A 16,096-nucleotide genomic window follows, 5' to 3' on the forward strand; every position below is an offset into this window, starting at 1 on the left:
GTGAGTACCTTTATTTTAAATGCTTTATAAAATTTATATCCTACTGGGCCTTTCGCTCACCTTTTTCTGTTTTTAAATGTATTAAACCCCTCCAGGCGACGCGAGGAGTGGTGTGGAATAGGTAGCTATTACCGGTGGTGTGGACTTGATCTCGGGAAGCAAAGAGTTGTAACCCTTCTATCTTTTATTTCAAGGCATGTATAAGAGATTATGGTTTGTAAACTTAAATGTTGCTAGATTGTGGTTGATGTCACATTTACTTATGTTTATATTCATGTATGCTAAACACCTGTGGGAATTCCTAACATGATACTAGTGATGTGGTTTTAAAACTGGTGTGGTTGGAAATTCCACCACCGTTCTTGAAATTAAATTTCTCTTGAATGCAGGGGCTCGTTTGGAAATACCTGAATGTTTTAGATTTGAAAGGAATTAAATCATTTTGCTAATCACTCTCTCTCAAACAGGTTTAAGTTTCTAAACGAGCCTCCACGTCACCAACCCCGGTTTAGGGGCGTGACAGATTCTCATCCCTATGTGGCGCCAATATTAGATAGGGAAGGAAGAGAAAATCATCTTTTATCCTGTAGTCTAACACAATTTTTTTTCTAGAACTACTCTTAGGAAAGATGCATTAAAATTATATAAACAAGAAAAGGAAGCATTAATCAACCTTCTACACTCTACTAGCGGTTGCGTTGTGTTAACGGCGGATATTTGGTCCGCCGTTACCAACAAGGATTATTTAGCTATAACCGGACATTATTATAAAGATTTTGATTTGGATAAGAGAATCTTAGGTTTCAAATGTGTTATAGGATCACATACTGCCAATTTAATATATAACACAATTTTATCTGTTATTGATGAATATAGTTTAAGAGATAGAATAATGGTCATAACATTAGATAGCAACTACGAATACTAAAGCAATAGAACTTTTTCAAAATGATTTAAGTTTATTCGGTAATAATGATATTTTCCACCAACGTTGTGCATGTCATATAATTAATTTAATAGTAAAGTCCGGTTTAAAATCAATGTCAAGTCATATTAAAAGAATTAGAGATAACATTACTTGGATTCAAGGTAGTAATCAAAGAATACAAGATTGGTTTAGATTTCTACAAGCATGTAATCAAAATCCTAGAGCATTAGCCTTAGATATGCCCATAAGATAGAACTCCACTTACATAATGCTTGAACAATGCATCCCCTATAAAGATGCTATAACAAATTATGTTAGTGCAAAATTAGGAACAAGATTTATAGATGAAACTGATTGGCAAATTGCCGAACTTTTGTATAACTTTTTAGGTAGATTTCACGAAGTTACCTTAAAGCTTAGTGGAACACCCAACTTCACCATCATTAGCAGGAGAACTTTTAAGAATGTCTATTTTATTTAGTGAATTTAGGACACACGAGGTTTTAGGAGTTCTTATCGCCTCTATGGAAAAAAAAGTTTAAAAAATATTGGTCTAAATTACCCATGTTGTATGGTTTCGGTGTTATTTTTGACCCTAGATTAAAATTAGAAGGTTTAGAAAGTGGATTAGATAACTTAGGTGAATTTTTAGCTATAGACACTACTGACCAGTTTCCTATTATAAAGGAAAAAATATATTCTCTATATATCTCTTACGAAAGTAGGTTTAGAAACACACCTCGTGTTGAACAACCGCAACAACGAGACGACAATCCGCATTCATTCTTGAATGTTTTCAGGTTGTCTAAGAAGAAGAAGAAGACGACGACGACTACTCAAGGTCAAGAAGAATCTGGGAGTGGATCTTCATCAAGAGGTGGCGGCGGATTCAACGAGTTAATGGCGTATCTGAGTGAGGGCTTAGTTATAAACAGTAGTGAAATGTTTGATTTGGTTGAGTGGTGGAGGGCACGAGCATTAACTTGGCCGATCCTAACACGACTGGTAATGGATATTTTTTCGATCCCGGTCTTCACTGTTGCAACCGAACAAGCATTCAGTACAACCGGCCGAATACTCGAAGAACGGAGAAACGCATTGTAGCAGGATATTGTTGAAGCTTTGGTGTGCATCAAGGATTGGGACCGTTCCGACCAACGCTTACACGATACAATCTCATCGGCAAACCAAGAATAGATCGACGAATTTAATAGATTAACTTTTAATTTTCAAGACGATCATTTTGCTTCAAATTAAATTTTATTATTCTAATTTGTAAATATTTATTTACTTTGTAATTTGTAATTTGTATAGTGTTATTGTAATCTTGTATAGGCTTTGTAAGTTCGTCAAATTTGTAATTCGTCCCACAATGATTACACTCTTTTTTCCTTACCAAGTTTTTATCCCAATTGGGTTTTTCTTGGTAAGATTTTTAACGAGACAATCATGAATTACAAATTTAAAAATCAATGAAGAAGTAATTTTTTTTTATATAGTTCGTGTGTTCATTTCAAATTTCAAATTGTAATATACACATTGTAATTATACAAATACTTATACAACATAAAAATATAATATAAAAAAAATTTAAAATTCGGGCAGCCGGTCGGGCATCGGTCAGTCCGACCGGGCACGGGCATGCACCTCCTGCCCGAAGCCCGTCCATAGGTAATTTTCGGGTCGGGTCGGGCAGCCTAAATTTTTGGGTAGTTCGGGTTCGGTACTCGGGCAAAAATTTGAACTTTTCGGTGGTCACGGGCGGCCCGTCCAAAGTTTCAGCACTAATCCGAAGTTACTTTTTAAAAAAAAAAAAATTCCAAAATCATGAAAAGGCTATTGTTGATGATGGATCATGGTTGCACGTTCCTAAAAAAAAATTAGAGAAAATTGCTAAATTTATTAAGTGTATGAATTTAAATTTTTACCACTTTTTTTTATTAGTGATAAATATAGTAAAGACACTTTGGCTCGAATGATCAACTCTGCAATCAGTTGTTAGAATTAATAGGTATTCAAATCGTTCTTTTGAAAAAATTAAAACCCTTCTTATTGAATGATCATGATACTTCTTAAAAATCAAAATTCTTGATCAATAGAGGAACAATATCACCATTTTTGTTCAATAAGATACCAAAGTGGATGATTGACTCATTCCATACTAGAAATAATTGCAAGAAATCTTTTGATAACACATATTCCTATTTCTTAATGATATCCCACGATCAAGATAATTAATTGAATCCCGTGAATACAGTGACAATTGGTCTTGATTAATGGTAATTTTTACCGCTTGGTCTGTATTTACTAGTAAATACAGTATTAAACGGTCGCCAGAAACATTCACCGGAAAACGGTCGCCGATCCCAGCCATAGTGGACTTGATTATAATATACCTATTTTAAAAAATATGCTATAATTTACTATTTTTTAAAAAAGTAGATGTTTAGGGGGGGAAGTGAGGTGGAAAAGAAGGTTTAGAGGTATTTTTATGTTTTTAATAAAGTTTAAAACTTAAAATATCAAATTATGCTATAATTTATTATTTTTAAAAAATATGCTATAATTTACTAATCATTTTATCAATTATGTTATTTCCCTCCTTATTCCTATAATTATTTGACTAGAAATTATATTAATCAATAGTAAAGATTAAAATCAAGATCCATACACTTTTAAGAGATATTCGTCGAGATTTCTCCTAAAATGAGTACTTAAGCAATAAAGTCTTCAAATCCATAGAAATTTTAAAAGGATCAAGGTATTGGAAATAGAACATAACGCTTGGACCAAAGTCAATCTATCATAATCCTCATTAAAATAAATAAATAAATAATAGAAAAGCATCTATAGAACATCACCATCTTGCTTCGCGTACGACCAATCAGTCCACAGTTAAAAAAAAAATCCATCAACAAACGGCTTATAAACGATGGTAACCACATGAAACGACAATAATACGGTAATGCGACGTTAAATGGATATCCTATAACTTTGACATTAGTTAGGTAAAGAGAATGGCGTTGAAAATGATAAGAATTTGAAACCAGTAACATCCTAAAAAAAAAAAAAAACCAATGATAAAAATGACGACAAAAAAAGGTAAAACGACTGTTTCGTTAAAAAAAAAAGAAGACTAAAACATATTTGTAAAGCGAATCAGATTTAGAGAGAATTACAAACACGTCTTCTTCTTATGCAAGTGACAGCTTAAAAAACTAAACAAACAAAAACTTAAGTGAAAAACGACGATGAGTAAGAAACACATCATCTTATGAAAACGACGATGTATAGAATCTAACATCAACTGAGAAAAACAAAAACATAAAAATAGACTAACTTCATTTCCAGAAAGAAAGAAAGACAATAAAGTGATAGCCACAACGTGTGCAAAAGAATAATAGATGAAAAAATGACAGCATCCTAAAAACGACATGAAATTAGCCACCATCATCTTAGAGAAAAGTCCACTTAAAGAGACATCATAACAACAACGATAACATTTAAAAAAAAAACCGACAGAAAAATGAAAATGGGCGTGATTAGAAAAAAAAGGACGACTTCCTAGAAACAACACGACTTGTAGTTGTATAGAATAGTGTTGGAACTTTAGACGAGCACTCGTGATTGTCTGAAAAAACTAAATTTAAGCCCGACACCCGAATCTACTTGTTTGAATTTTTTAGGCCGCCGGCCCAAGTTCGAGTAAACCCTGGATGGGCCGCAGTTCTGGTTTTGGCTACCCTAGCTCGGTTGGGCAGCCCAAGCCCGCCTGAATGTGCTCAAAAATTGTTTTTTACTATATTTTTAAAATTTTTAAACTATATTTTAAATTTTTTTTAATATTACATATATATTATATATAATATACTATTATTTATTAATTGTATTTGTATATAAATAATTATTAAGTTATTTTGTGTTAAAATTATATAAAAACTAAAATCAACACACATTATTAACACAATTTAAAAAATTAATTTTGTATATTAATTTTTAAATTTATAATTTATGATTGTCTCGTTAAAAATCTTATCAAGAAAAACCTAATTGGGATAAAAACTTGGTAAGGAAAAAAGAGTACAATCATTTTGTGACGAATTACAAATTTTACAAACTTACAAAGTCTAAATACACAATTACAATGTCGAAAGTAAATACATATTTACAAATTAAAATTTAATTTGAAGCTGAAGGATCGTCTTCAAAATTAAATATTAATCTATTAAATTCATCGATCAATTCTTGACTTGCTGGTAAAATTCACCTAAGTTTTTTAAACCAACTTTTAAACCTTCTAATTTTAATCTACGATAAAAAAATACCGAAACCATACAACATTAGTAATTTAGACCAATATTTTTAAAATTTTTTTTCCATAGAAGCTATAGGAACTGCTAAAAGTGGGTCATTTCTAAATTCACTAAATAAAATACCCATTCTTAATAGTTCACCTAAACTAAAGGTGATGTTGAGTAATATGTTCTACTAGGTTTTAAAGTAACTTCATGAAACCTACCTAAAAATTGATACAAAGTTTCGGCAATTTGCCAATCATATGCGTCTATATGTCATACTCCTAATTTTACACTAATATACTTTGTTATAGCATCTTTATAGGGGATGCATTGTTAAAGCATTATATAAGTTGAGTTCCATCTTACAGGCATATCTAAGGCTAATGCTCTAGGAGTTAGAATGTTAGATTTAGTATTTGTAACAACCTAAACCAATCTTGTTGTCTTGAGTTACTACCCTGAATCCATGCAATACTATCTCTAATTGCTTTTATATGAATAGTCATTGATTTTAAACCAAATATAACTATTAAACTAATTACATGGCATGCACAATATTGGTGAAAGATATCACCATCACCGAATAAACTTCATTTTTAAAATATTCAATTGCTTTAGTATTTGCACTAACATTATCTAATGTTATAGCCATCACGTTATCTCTTAATATATATTCATCAATTACATTTAAAATTGTATTAAAAATTAAATCAACGCTATGTGATCCTATAACACATTTACAACCTAATATTCTTTTATCTATCTCGAAGCCTTTAAAGTAATGTCCGGTTACAGATAAATAATCTTTGTTGGCAACGGCATACCAAATGTATGCCGTTAACGCAACGCAACCGCTAGTAGAGTGTAAAAGGTTTATTAATGATTCTTTTTCTTGTTTAAATACTTTTAACAAATCTTTCTTAAGAGTAGTTTTTGAAGTAAACTGTGCATTAAGATTATGTACAACTTTAATATATCGCAGCCAATTAGGATGCTCTACAAAAAGTAGTTGATCTAATGCAGCTATCATTCGCGCAACTTCTATATGATCTACTTGCGGATCGTATTTCAAAGTTGTTAGATCACCTGTTGTGTGATCAAAAAATAATTGTGTTTGGCGGAGTTCGGCTCCGCCGGTTTGGCCACGCTTTTGAAGACACTTTTTGGAGTGTCTTCTTAAGTGTGTTGTGCCATGAATAGTATCACCTTTTAATTTAGAAAAGTAACATTGATATTGAGCTATGTGTTTAGTGTTACCGTCATTGTCGACCTCCTCAATTGTGTTGAGTGCTCCCAAACTGTCGAGGTGCGCTTGCATTTCTTCTTGGAGCTTGCAACACTTGCAGTAGCACTTGCACTTGCCTCTCCTCCATGCCCACCACCATTGCGACCACAACCTCCATTACGTCCACCATGGCTCGGATTTGCAGATTCCTCAGTTGGCTATGTTTGCGATTCCTGCATAATAAATTTGTTAGTAGGAAATTGCCCTTCCACATTTTGTTGGACTTGGGCATCAACAGGAATATCACTATAACTAAAAGAATCTATTATATAAAAATTGTGAGAGAGAGCGCTTTAGGATATTGTGTAAGTTTTTAGAAAAATTATGAAAGAGATTTGAGAGATTGAGAGATTGAGAGAAATTGAGAGAGATTGAGAGAGTTTGGGTGAGGAAAATGTTTGGGGGGATGAAGGGTATTTAAAAAATTGAAGTTTTCCCCCAAAATTCGGATTCAATGGCTACTTTTAAATTTGGTGGGTCGGATTCGGACCGAAAAATCGGGCAATGGTAAAAAAACGAGCCGTTGGAGATTGAGCTCTAGGGCGGCGGGTCGGGTTGTGCAAAAAATTTGAAAAAACTAGCCGTTGGGCGGGCTTCAGGCAATTCGGGTATTTGGGCTCAAATTTGGGTCAGAGGGAAAAAATTAAAATAAAAAAATCGACGGTCGACGGTAGGCAAATTGGCGGCGGGCTTCTACGATGGTGTTGTTTCTCAAGCAACCCAAGCCCGAGCCCACCCTAGTGCGTGGACAGGCGGCCATGGGTCCCTGCCCGCCGAACCAGAAAGATTCGGGTCTTGGGCAGGCCCGCCGACCCGAAGTTCGGCCACTAGTAAAGAAACAACAAACAAGTAACAACGACAACCGCAATATTCCACAATGACAATAACGTAAAACGACACGATTGGAAGACGATATTATTTACACCATTGAAAGACGATATTGAACAATATAATGATGATAACAATACTTTAACAACGACAACTGAAATAAACTTAAAAGAAATAAAGGAAAAAGACAACAGGAAAAGACAACATAAAAAACGACATCAACCATAGAAAAAAGACAGCAATATTTAGAACGACAATAATTTCAGATATCCTTTTTGTGAACAGAGAGAAGGTTGTTGTCATGGATATATCTCAGTTCCTTGATTGAGATTTATTCAGACCATTAAGAAAAAGGAAAAGAAAAAACTTAAGAATGACGGACTGATTAAGCAAATCAATGAAGTCAAAGGAGACTTTTGCTAGTTAGGTATATCAACAACAAAGCAACATTTCTACCTAGTTAACAGAAAAATTTACGGTCGTGGATGCATGATTGATAAAATGAAACTTCTAGAACCTTGAAATGAAAACTGTACATACGTATCACCCGTAAGCAAAATCAAGACCAATTACTGAGAAAAATAATGCATGATAAAGATAGACCAATTACAGAGAAAAATAATGCATGATAAAGATAAACATGTTGGCTAACAAGATTTGAATAGTAACAGAACATTCATCAATTGGGCAATACTCATTAGAACCAACACCATCCGTTCTGTACAAACCAAAAATCAAAATATAACTTACTTAATTGCAGTCTGCAGAATTTCACAAAAGGTGTAATAACAATCTCTATTGAATTCTTTTTTGGCCAAAAACTCACATTATAAAAGTACAAGAAAATAGTCTTTTCATTTAAACTTAATCAAGCAGATTTTAATTCCACATTTTGAAGAAAGAAAGAAAGTGATCTTATCCACTGTTATGTTGCCAAAAGTCGAGCTTTCACCTACCCTCAGACTTCACCAGCTGCGAGAACACCCGGCTCATGGAAACGCCCGAAAGATCATCTAGATTGGTCATTTCGACTGCGGAGAGACTTGTGTTGACGTTGGTGAAGTTGTTAACCTGTGGAGATAGCTCGCCGATCACATTGCTGCTGTTTTCTTCGGGATCACCATGAATCACTGCCTCTTGAAGCTGGAGGGCATACTCCAGATTCCACAATACATCTCCCATCGAGGGCCTGTCGACACCAAAGTCCGCCAAGCATTTCTCTGCGGTTTCCCCAAACTTCCTGAGAGAATCTGGTCTTATTTTTCCCACAAGATTAGGATCTATGATCTGCTCCAACTGCCCCTTTGTCTGCCATTTCATTGCCCATTCAGCTAAATTGACCATTTCCCTGGGGAGGGTTGGATCTATAACAGGTCTTGCACATAGAACTTCAAACAAGACCACCCCAAATGAGTAGACATCTGATTTTTCAGTTAGTTGTTGCCTCCTGAAATATTCAGGATCAAGGTACCCAAAACTTCCTTTCACTGCAGTACTCACATGGGTCTGGTCAATTTCAGGCCCCGCCTTGGAGAGACCGAAATCCGCAACTTTTGCCATGAGATTCTCATCTAGCAAAATGTTTGCAGACTTCACATCGCGGTGGATAACTGCTTTTGCATAGCCTGTGTGAAGGTAATGCAGTCCTCTAGCTGAACCAATGCATATCTCAAGCCTTTCCTTCCAACTTAAGCTCTGAAGACCGCAGCCATAGAGATGACTCTTCAGTGTCCCGTTCTCCATGTACTCGTAAACCAAGATCATTTCATTCTTCTCATCACAGTAGCCAATCAACGAAACAAGATGACGGTGACGGAACTGAGACAACATCTCGATTTCAGTCTGAAACTCTGCAAGTCCTTGTTGGGACTTTGGATTCCCTCGCTTAACAGCCACTTTAGTACCATCACTCAAAACTCCTCTGTAAACCTTTCCAAAACCACCAATCCCAATAACCCAATTCTCATCAAAACTGTTTGTGGCCTCTTGAACCACGGCAAAAGGAATGCGGTAACCATGGTTTGAAGCAATACTCGTGGTTGTTCTACTGGAGTATTTGCTTCCCATAGTGTGGGAATTGCCTCCATTAATGGACAGAGGAATCCATGTCTTGGAATGGCCTTGTAACGCCTGCTGTTTCCTTCTTCTGCACATAATAAACACAAGCACAGCTAACACCATTACAACAAAAGCCCCAATGCTCACACCCACTATTGCTCCAACTTTGTTTTTCGAGCTTGAATCCGAACGCGAAGGGACAGAGTCTGCCACTATGAGGCTGCCCCTAGAATTGTTTAGTTTCATAATCTCCAGACCATTCAGAATAGCATTGGGATCAACACTATCTAAAGTGGACCGTCCAAGACTTACGCGAAGCTTATTTCTAACGGCTGGACGTGTAACAAAGTCCAAATAATATGCAGTGGCCAAAACATTAGCAGATATAGTACTCAAATCAAGATTAGGAGCAACATTGGAGGATTCCACATACACATTGAAGTACAGTTGGTTGAGGGCTTTACTTTCTATGTCACAGAAGTGAAGCCGCAGAAAGTAACTGAACCCTGGATCCACATTGAATTCCCAGGTCACATTGAAATTGTTGCTTGGATTGCTACTCGCGTCCATGGCAGTGGCTGTACCGTATACCATCCTTGAAGCAATATCAGGAGTTGCCCCACCATCAGGGTACTTGACAGCTTGAATATTCGAGACATTTTTTACACCATTCTTGGTTAGTAGAAAGCTCTGGTCAGGAACCCAAGTTCTCCAAAGGGTATCATTCTCAAACGACACCGTTGGACCACCCATATTCACCCTAGCAACCGTCTCCAACGCCTGATACCACAATCCTTGGTAATTCTGCATTGACTCCACGGTTTTCGCATCATCAGTGATCAACGCATCAGGGACCGAAACAACTTCCATGGCATTCAAGAAGGCGAATGAATTTTCAAAAGGGGACAAAGTGATAACAAGGCTGTCTGAGGTTACATTCACAGAGAATTCTTTGACAGAAGTGCTTTGAGCACTGAACTCGCCCAGAAGGACATGGTCTTCGGTGGAAACACCGAATTTCGCGGAGCTCATGTTGTAATTCTGGTACTGAAATGGGAAGAAATAAAGGCGGATCCAGTGTCTACCATGTTGGCTGATTGAGAAGGTGTACTTGGAGGCTTCAGTGAAGATTCTAGCCGTCTGATAGAGCGATGAATCATCATCAGAAGTGATTGATTTCAAGTTGGTATTGGCCAGAACGTCTTGAGGGGTTGAGAGAAACTTGGCACCAGACTTATCCGACATAAAAACACGGTTACCAACAGTAGTGTTCTTTTGGGATCCACAGTCTATGAGGTAATTGTCTACGGGAGTAAATCCAGCACAAAGATATGCCAAAGATAATATGGACCAAACCCAGATGAAAAATTCAAACTTTTTATAACCCATCATCAGAGAATCTGGAAATTTGTAGTGGAACAACCAAAAGATGGGAACTTTCTGAACTTTTAGTTGGTATTGAAACTCAGAGCAAAAAGTAATACAAATACTACAAACAAATCAAGAATCAAAAACCCATGTTGAAAACTGAACAAAGGAAGATGAAGGAAATCACTTGTTGAGGTATTATCAACTCCAATAAAAGAGAGATAGAGAGTCCCAGATGCAAAAAAAAAAAAAAAAAAAAAAAAAAAAAAATTGATATGCCCTTTTGGAGTTAAAAACAGATTAAATGCAATTTGAGATGGTCAAGCAATCATTGCGCATAAATCTTGCACAACATAAGCTGTTAAGAATTCCGTGACAACTAGCTTTTTCTTTTCTTTTCTTTTTTAATTAAAACTTGGTGACAACCTTAGACACCGGATATGACAGGCTCCTAGATCTTTTATGCAAACTAATTAATACAAAAAGCGATATATGATACAACTAGAAACAGAGGGAAAAAAAAAAACACAGAGTCGAAAGGGAGTTGTGAACCTGATTGAATAATGAGGGGAATTTAGCCGGCTAAAGCTTCAGAATAGCTAACCTTGTTTTGGCAAGAGAGTGAAAAAAGAAAAAAAATTTGAAGACAAAAAAATGAAAAAAAGGTAAGCAAAGAATTTATGAAGATGGGTTTACTTTATTTTTCTATTAAAGGCGGTGGAGAAAATAGATAAAATCAGTAACGGACATTAACTATTCAGTTGTAGTTGCAGGTTTAGGCTGAGTTTATGGTTATGGGTTGGCCTTGAAAAGCAGAAAGAGAGAAGGTAAAGGCTTCCCCAGTAGAATTTATTAATATTATTTTTTATTTTTTATTTTTTGTGAATAAAATAATATATAGTGTTGTAAAAAGAGAGCCCAAGTTTAGGGACAAGAAGCACATGGACTCGTGAGGTTCGGCTACTAATTTCAGTATTCAAAGCTGAAGTTGATGATTGATGAATATAGAAAACTTTCAAAATACGTTAAACTATTTTTTTATTTATTTTTTATTTTTTCAAGATTGTGCAGTCAATTTTCTATCTTCCATTATGAATTGGAGCGGAGTACATATATCAACTTCAGTTAGGAAAGAATGGTTGGCACGTAGTAGGAAATATAATATAATATAGAGAAAAAGAGAGAAATAGATTAAGATTTGAGATGAATTAAAATTAATGGGTTAATAGTTTACATAAATTAATAAATAGATTAAATTACTGTTTTTGTCCATAATTTATCTGGTTATGAACCATAACTTGACAAGTTATTCACGGTTTTTGTTCATAACTTGTCTGGTTATGAATCATAACTTGACAAGTTTATCCATAACTTATCTGGTTATGAACCATAACTTAACAAGTTATGGTCTATTAATTACTATAACTAAAAGTTGGTCTATATACTTTCTTAAGGTTTTCATATTGGCATATTTTTTACTATTTCTGTATAATATAATACATATTTCAAGTAATTGTTAGGAAAATGGTTATTTCTACTATTGATCAGCCAAAAAAGAAAAACGTATTATTACATGTTCAAAACGATTATTTCTCAAGTTGAAAGAAAGCAATTATTATTGGGGATTAATAACAAAATCACCCCCTCAACCATAATATTAACTGAAAGTTTCTTTGCCTTTTTAAAAAAAAATCAAAACATGATCACACACAGATTGAGGGTTGAACAATTACTCTATTAACTCATTTGGTGTAGTCACACAAAAGTGAAAGGAGATATCATTAACTTTCCAAATATTTTGAGGCTCTTATTTTGAGAATTTCTCTAGTAGGACTTTTTCATTAGCAGGAGAATCAGTTTTTAATCGTTAAATTTAATCAAAATAACATCATTTTAAAAAAGCATATAAAAAGATCGTTTTTGTACGTTTATAACGACTTAAGCTTGAAAGCAGTAAATTATTACCGGTAGTTTATATTTTTTTTTTCAGATTGGATCAGATAAATTTTCTTTTTTCTTAACAATTAAATTTTTTATATTATATCAACTTTTAAATTTAAAGCTTGATCAAAATACTCTTATATTTCACACTACATGCCGATTATGTCTCAATTCCATTAAAAACCTCAACAAAAAAAGGGGAGACGAATGTTTTATTTTTATTTTTTATATATATTTAAATTGAGGGCACTTTATTACAAGGACTATAGCTAGGAGGAAATCTATTCAAAGCGATAATCAACTGATTAAAGGGTTATTGTATCTCTCGTGAAGCGGCGTATTAATAACAAGTTATTTAGTTAGGTCATATGGTGCAAACAAATTAATTTGAGATAATAGTTAGAGCATTAAAATTCTTGATTCTCTTTCTGCTGAAAATAAGAGAATTGACTGAATTGACTTACGATCATAATTAATAGCAATTAATCCTTGGTCTCATTCAATCCAAACCGTAATTATCGTCATTGAATGTGGACATATATACTTGCACTTGTGGCAACAAATTTCACTATCAAATTAAAGTCCATAAGAAAAAAAAAATTATGGAAGCTGACGTCTCATTAGATTTTAAGTTAAGATTGCAAAAGAATTAGAAGATTAAAGAAGACTGTAGGTCTGTTCTGATTCCTATAGAGTGAAATTCATAATTAGGAGTGCATATTGATACTGGATACTTTATGAATGTTAAATCATATTATATGACAAAATATATATAAAAAAATACGTGAATATGACAAAATTTAATTAAAATTTCATGGTTCAAAAACAATATTTACCAGAAAATTTATTCTTCTTCTTCTTCTTTCTTTTTACTGTTATAAGTTTGCTTAAAATATTTTTACTTTGCCTGATGCTACTTTTTACACCGACACCTTCTAGTGTTCAAAGAAAGATTAGTGAGACCAGAAACGGTCAATGTTTTCCAATGTTAAAAAGGCAGTCACAATCTAACCTAATTCTCTTTATCATATTTGGTACGATTATTGTTTTGCTGAAGTGAACGCATAATTTAGTCATAGAAGAAATGGGATTCAATAATGTATAAAGTTTGCCTTTATATTTTATAAGTAAGATTAATTAACGAATAAATTACAGAGTGCAGATCTCTTCAGCATTATCCGTGCGCTGACAACTGACAACTTGCGAAACGCTGTCATTTCACCACATGTATTAAACAGTAGTTCATGAGCAAAATCCTCGCATTTTCTTTTAAGAACCTTTTGTTTTCTTTCCTGGACCAATCTTTTCTCAACAGGTCATAGACCTTGATGGAATTTAGCTTTTAAGAATAACCGTTCCCATTATGTAAGCATGAGCAAAAAATAAAAATAAAAAATAAAAAAAAATTAGAATATTTATTCATTCCACTACTTTGAGCTAAATAGTCTCATATTTTGATTTTTTTCCCTTTTTCCTGACAATATAGCTTTCTTTTCCTTTTTCTTTTTTTTCTAATCAAACCTGACAATATAGTTTTCAAAACCTTCTAGTACACAAGCCAGCTTTAGATATTCCCACAAGTCAAGATAACTTGTGCAAGAATATAGGTTAAATTAAGACTCAAATGTATATTAAAAAATAATTTACCTCATTATTACAGCTTTATTTTGGAGCACACAGATCTATTTTGTTGCTACAGCTATAATAAAAAGCGCCATAGTTATATAACCATGTTGAGCTTTACAAGTAACGTAATAATACTTATATATAAAAATGAACACGACACAGTTTAAATTACAATTCGTCATTTTTATTATAATATTTTTTATTTATAAAAATTTAAATTTTATTTCAAAATTTTCACTTAAACCCATGAAAACAACGAGACTTCAATCTTTTTATAGTGTTATATATTAGAGTGTGAAAGGCGAAGATAGGAGAGAAAATTGATCATCTTTCCCACAAGAAATTAATTACAAGATACGGGAGAGACAAAGGCAAAAGGAAAGAAGGAAAAAGAGTATTGCGTGTGGGGCAGTTGTCAACTAGTCTCCATGTCATATACAGCTACAAAATGGTGCAACTCTTTGGTTTTTTTATTTTTTGATCTGAGGTGCAACTCTTTGGTTGGCAAAGGGAAACCTACCCGGCTTTAAAATATATATATATATATATATATGTATATGTATGTATATTATAAGGAAAAAGAAACCTAAACCAATTCTTATATTCAGAATATTAGGTATTTAACAATCTCCATTAATATTGTAGCCGTGTACTCGGTGGGATGCGTGAGATATAGCAGAAAAATTACTAAAATGAAGTGGGGACGACCAAAAGAGGAAGAGAGTATTTATCAAGTAACTAACCAAGTATTATAGCTTCAACGACGTTTAAGCTGGGGAAAAAAAAAAGATGAAGATACGACGAAAATTCTTAAATTTCAAGTCTTAACCACCCTAAAGTTGGCCGCGTTTTGTTAAGAATTCATAGGAAACGAAGCCGTTTTAATAATTGAAGTGAGCGATAAGAAAGCAAGGAAAACGACGCTCAGAATAATTCAAAGCTTTAGTGCAGAGCGATAGTTTACGTTTAAGGCCCTAGCACATAGCGTATTGATTGATCATACCGTAAAACTAGTAAAGGTGTCACGCCCCCCAAACGGAGTGGGTGACGTGGAACTCGATTTGAGATTTATAGAGCAGATTTCCAACCGGGTCCCACACTTAACTGCATAAAAATATAAATAAACGACATAATCCAGGAGCCTCTGACACACAGGGCTCCACCCCACAGGACATACAGTATCGTACATACATGCACATGTAAATAATCAATTACAATAGACATCATCCACAGTCTAGTAAATTCAAATGTCATTTATTACAAATTCTTACATATTCCTTACACTTTATGTCAGAGGATGAACACAATCCTCACTTGATCGTTCCGTAGCACCACTCAGCTACTCCCGCTACTGTGCCCCGCTCCTAGAGTCTCCTGGGAGGGGTTTTAGACATTTGAAACATAAAACGTGAGCGAAAGGCCCAGTAGGATATAATTTGAAATATTTAAAATAAATGAGCACATGAATGAATAATTGAATACATAAATAAAATAAGACATTCAGTCCCGACAGAACAGCCGGAACCTCACATCCTTTTTCTCAAAGGAACTATAACTGAAAATAACCATGTTACAGGCTTCAGTAAGTAATTAGTACAAATTACTTACCTAACCAAGTGCCTCGCCTACCCGGACCGGTTTCGGGTTCTGCCCCCGAGGATGCACTCTCCGCATCCTATCTAGGCTTACAGCAATAGACTCTGTTACCAGTTTAAAAGACCTCTTATCTTAAGAAATCATCCATTTAACATTATGAAATCGTTC

General features: G+C 34.3%; 1 protein-coding gene across 2 annotated transcripts; it reads right to left on the minus strand.

The window, feature by feature from the left end:
* Nucleotides 1–8,030: 8,030 nt before the first annotated feature.
* Nucleotides 8,031–11,561, minus strand: LOC21390601 (receptor-like protein kinase HERK 1). 2 transcript variants are annotated; one of them, XM_024163362.1, is made up of 2 exons: nucleotides 11,318–11,561; nucleotides 8,031–10,537 (listed from the first exon to the last, which is right to left on the minus strand). In XM_024163362.1, exon 2 carries the CDS (start codon nucleotides 10,427–10,429, stop codon nucleotides 8,288–8,290), a length of 2,142 nt encoding a protein of 713 aa, XP_024019130.1. In that variant the 5' UTR covers nucleotides 10,430–10,537; nucleotides 11,318–11,561; the 3' UTR covers nucleotides 8,031–8,287. The 2 variants fall into 2 exon arrangements, with proteins under 2 accessions (XP_024019130.1, XP_024019129.1); XM_024163361.1 differs by lacking the exon at nucleotides 11,318–11,561 and having other exon boundaries at nucleotides 8,031–10,914.
* Nucleotides 11,562–16,096: the final 4,535 nt, after the last annotated feature.

The sequence above is a fragment of the Morus notabilis genome, unplaced genomic scaffold (genome assembly GCF_000414095.1).
Source record: "Morus notabilis unplaced genomic scaffold, ASM41409v2 Scaffold299, whole genome shotgun sequence".
Classification (NCBI taxonomy): Eukaryota; Viridiplantae; Streptophyta; class Magnoliopsida; order Rosales; family Moraceae; genus Morus; species Morus notabilis.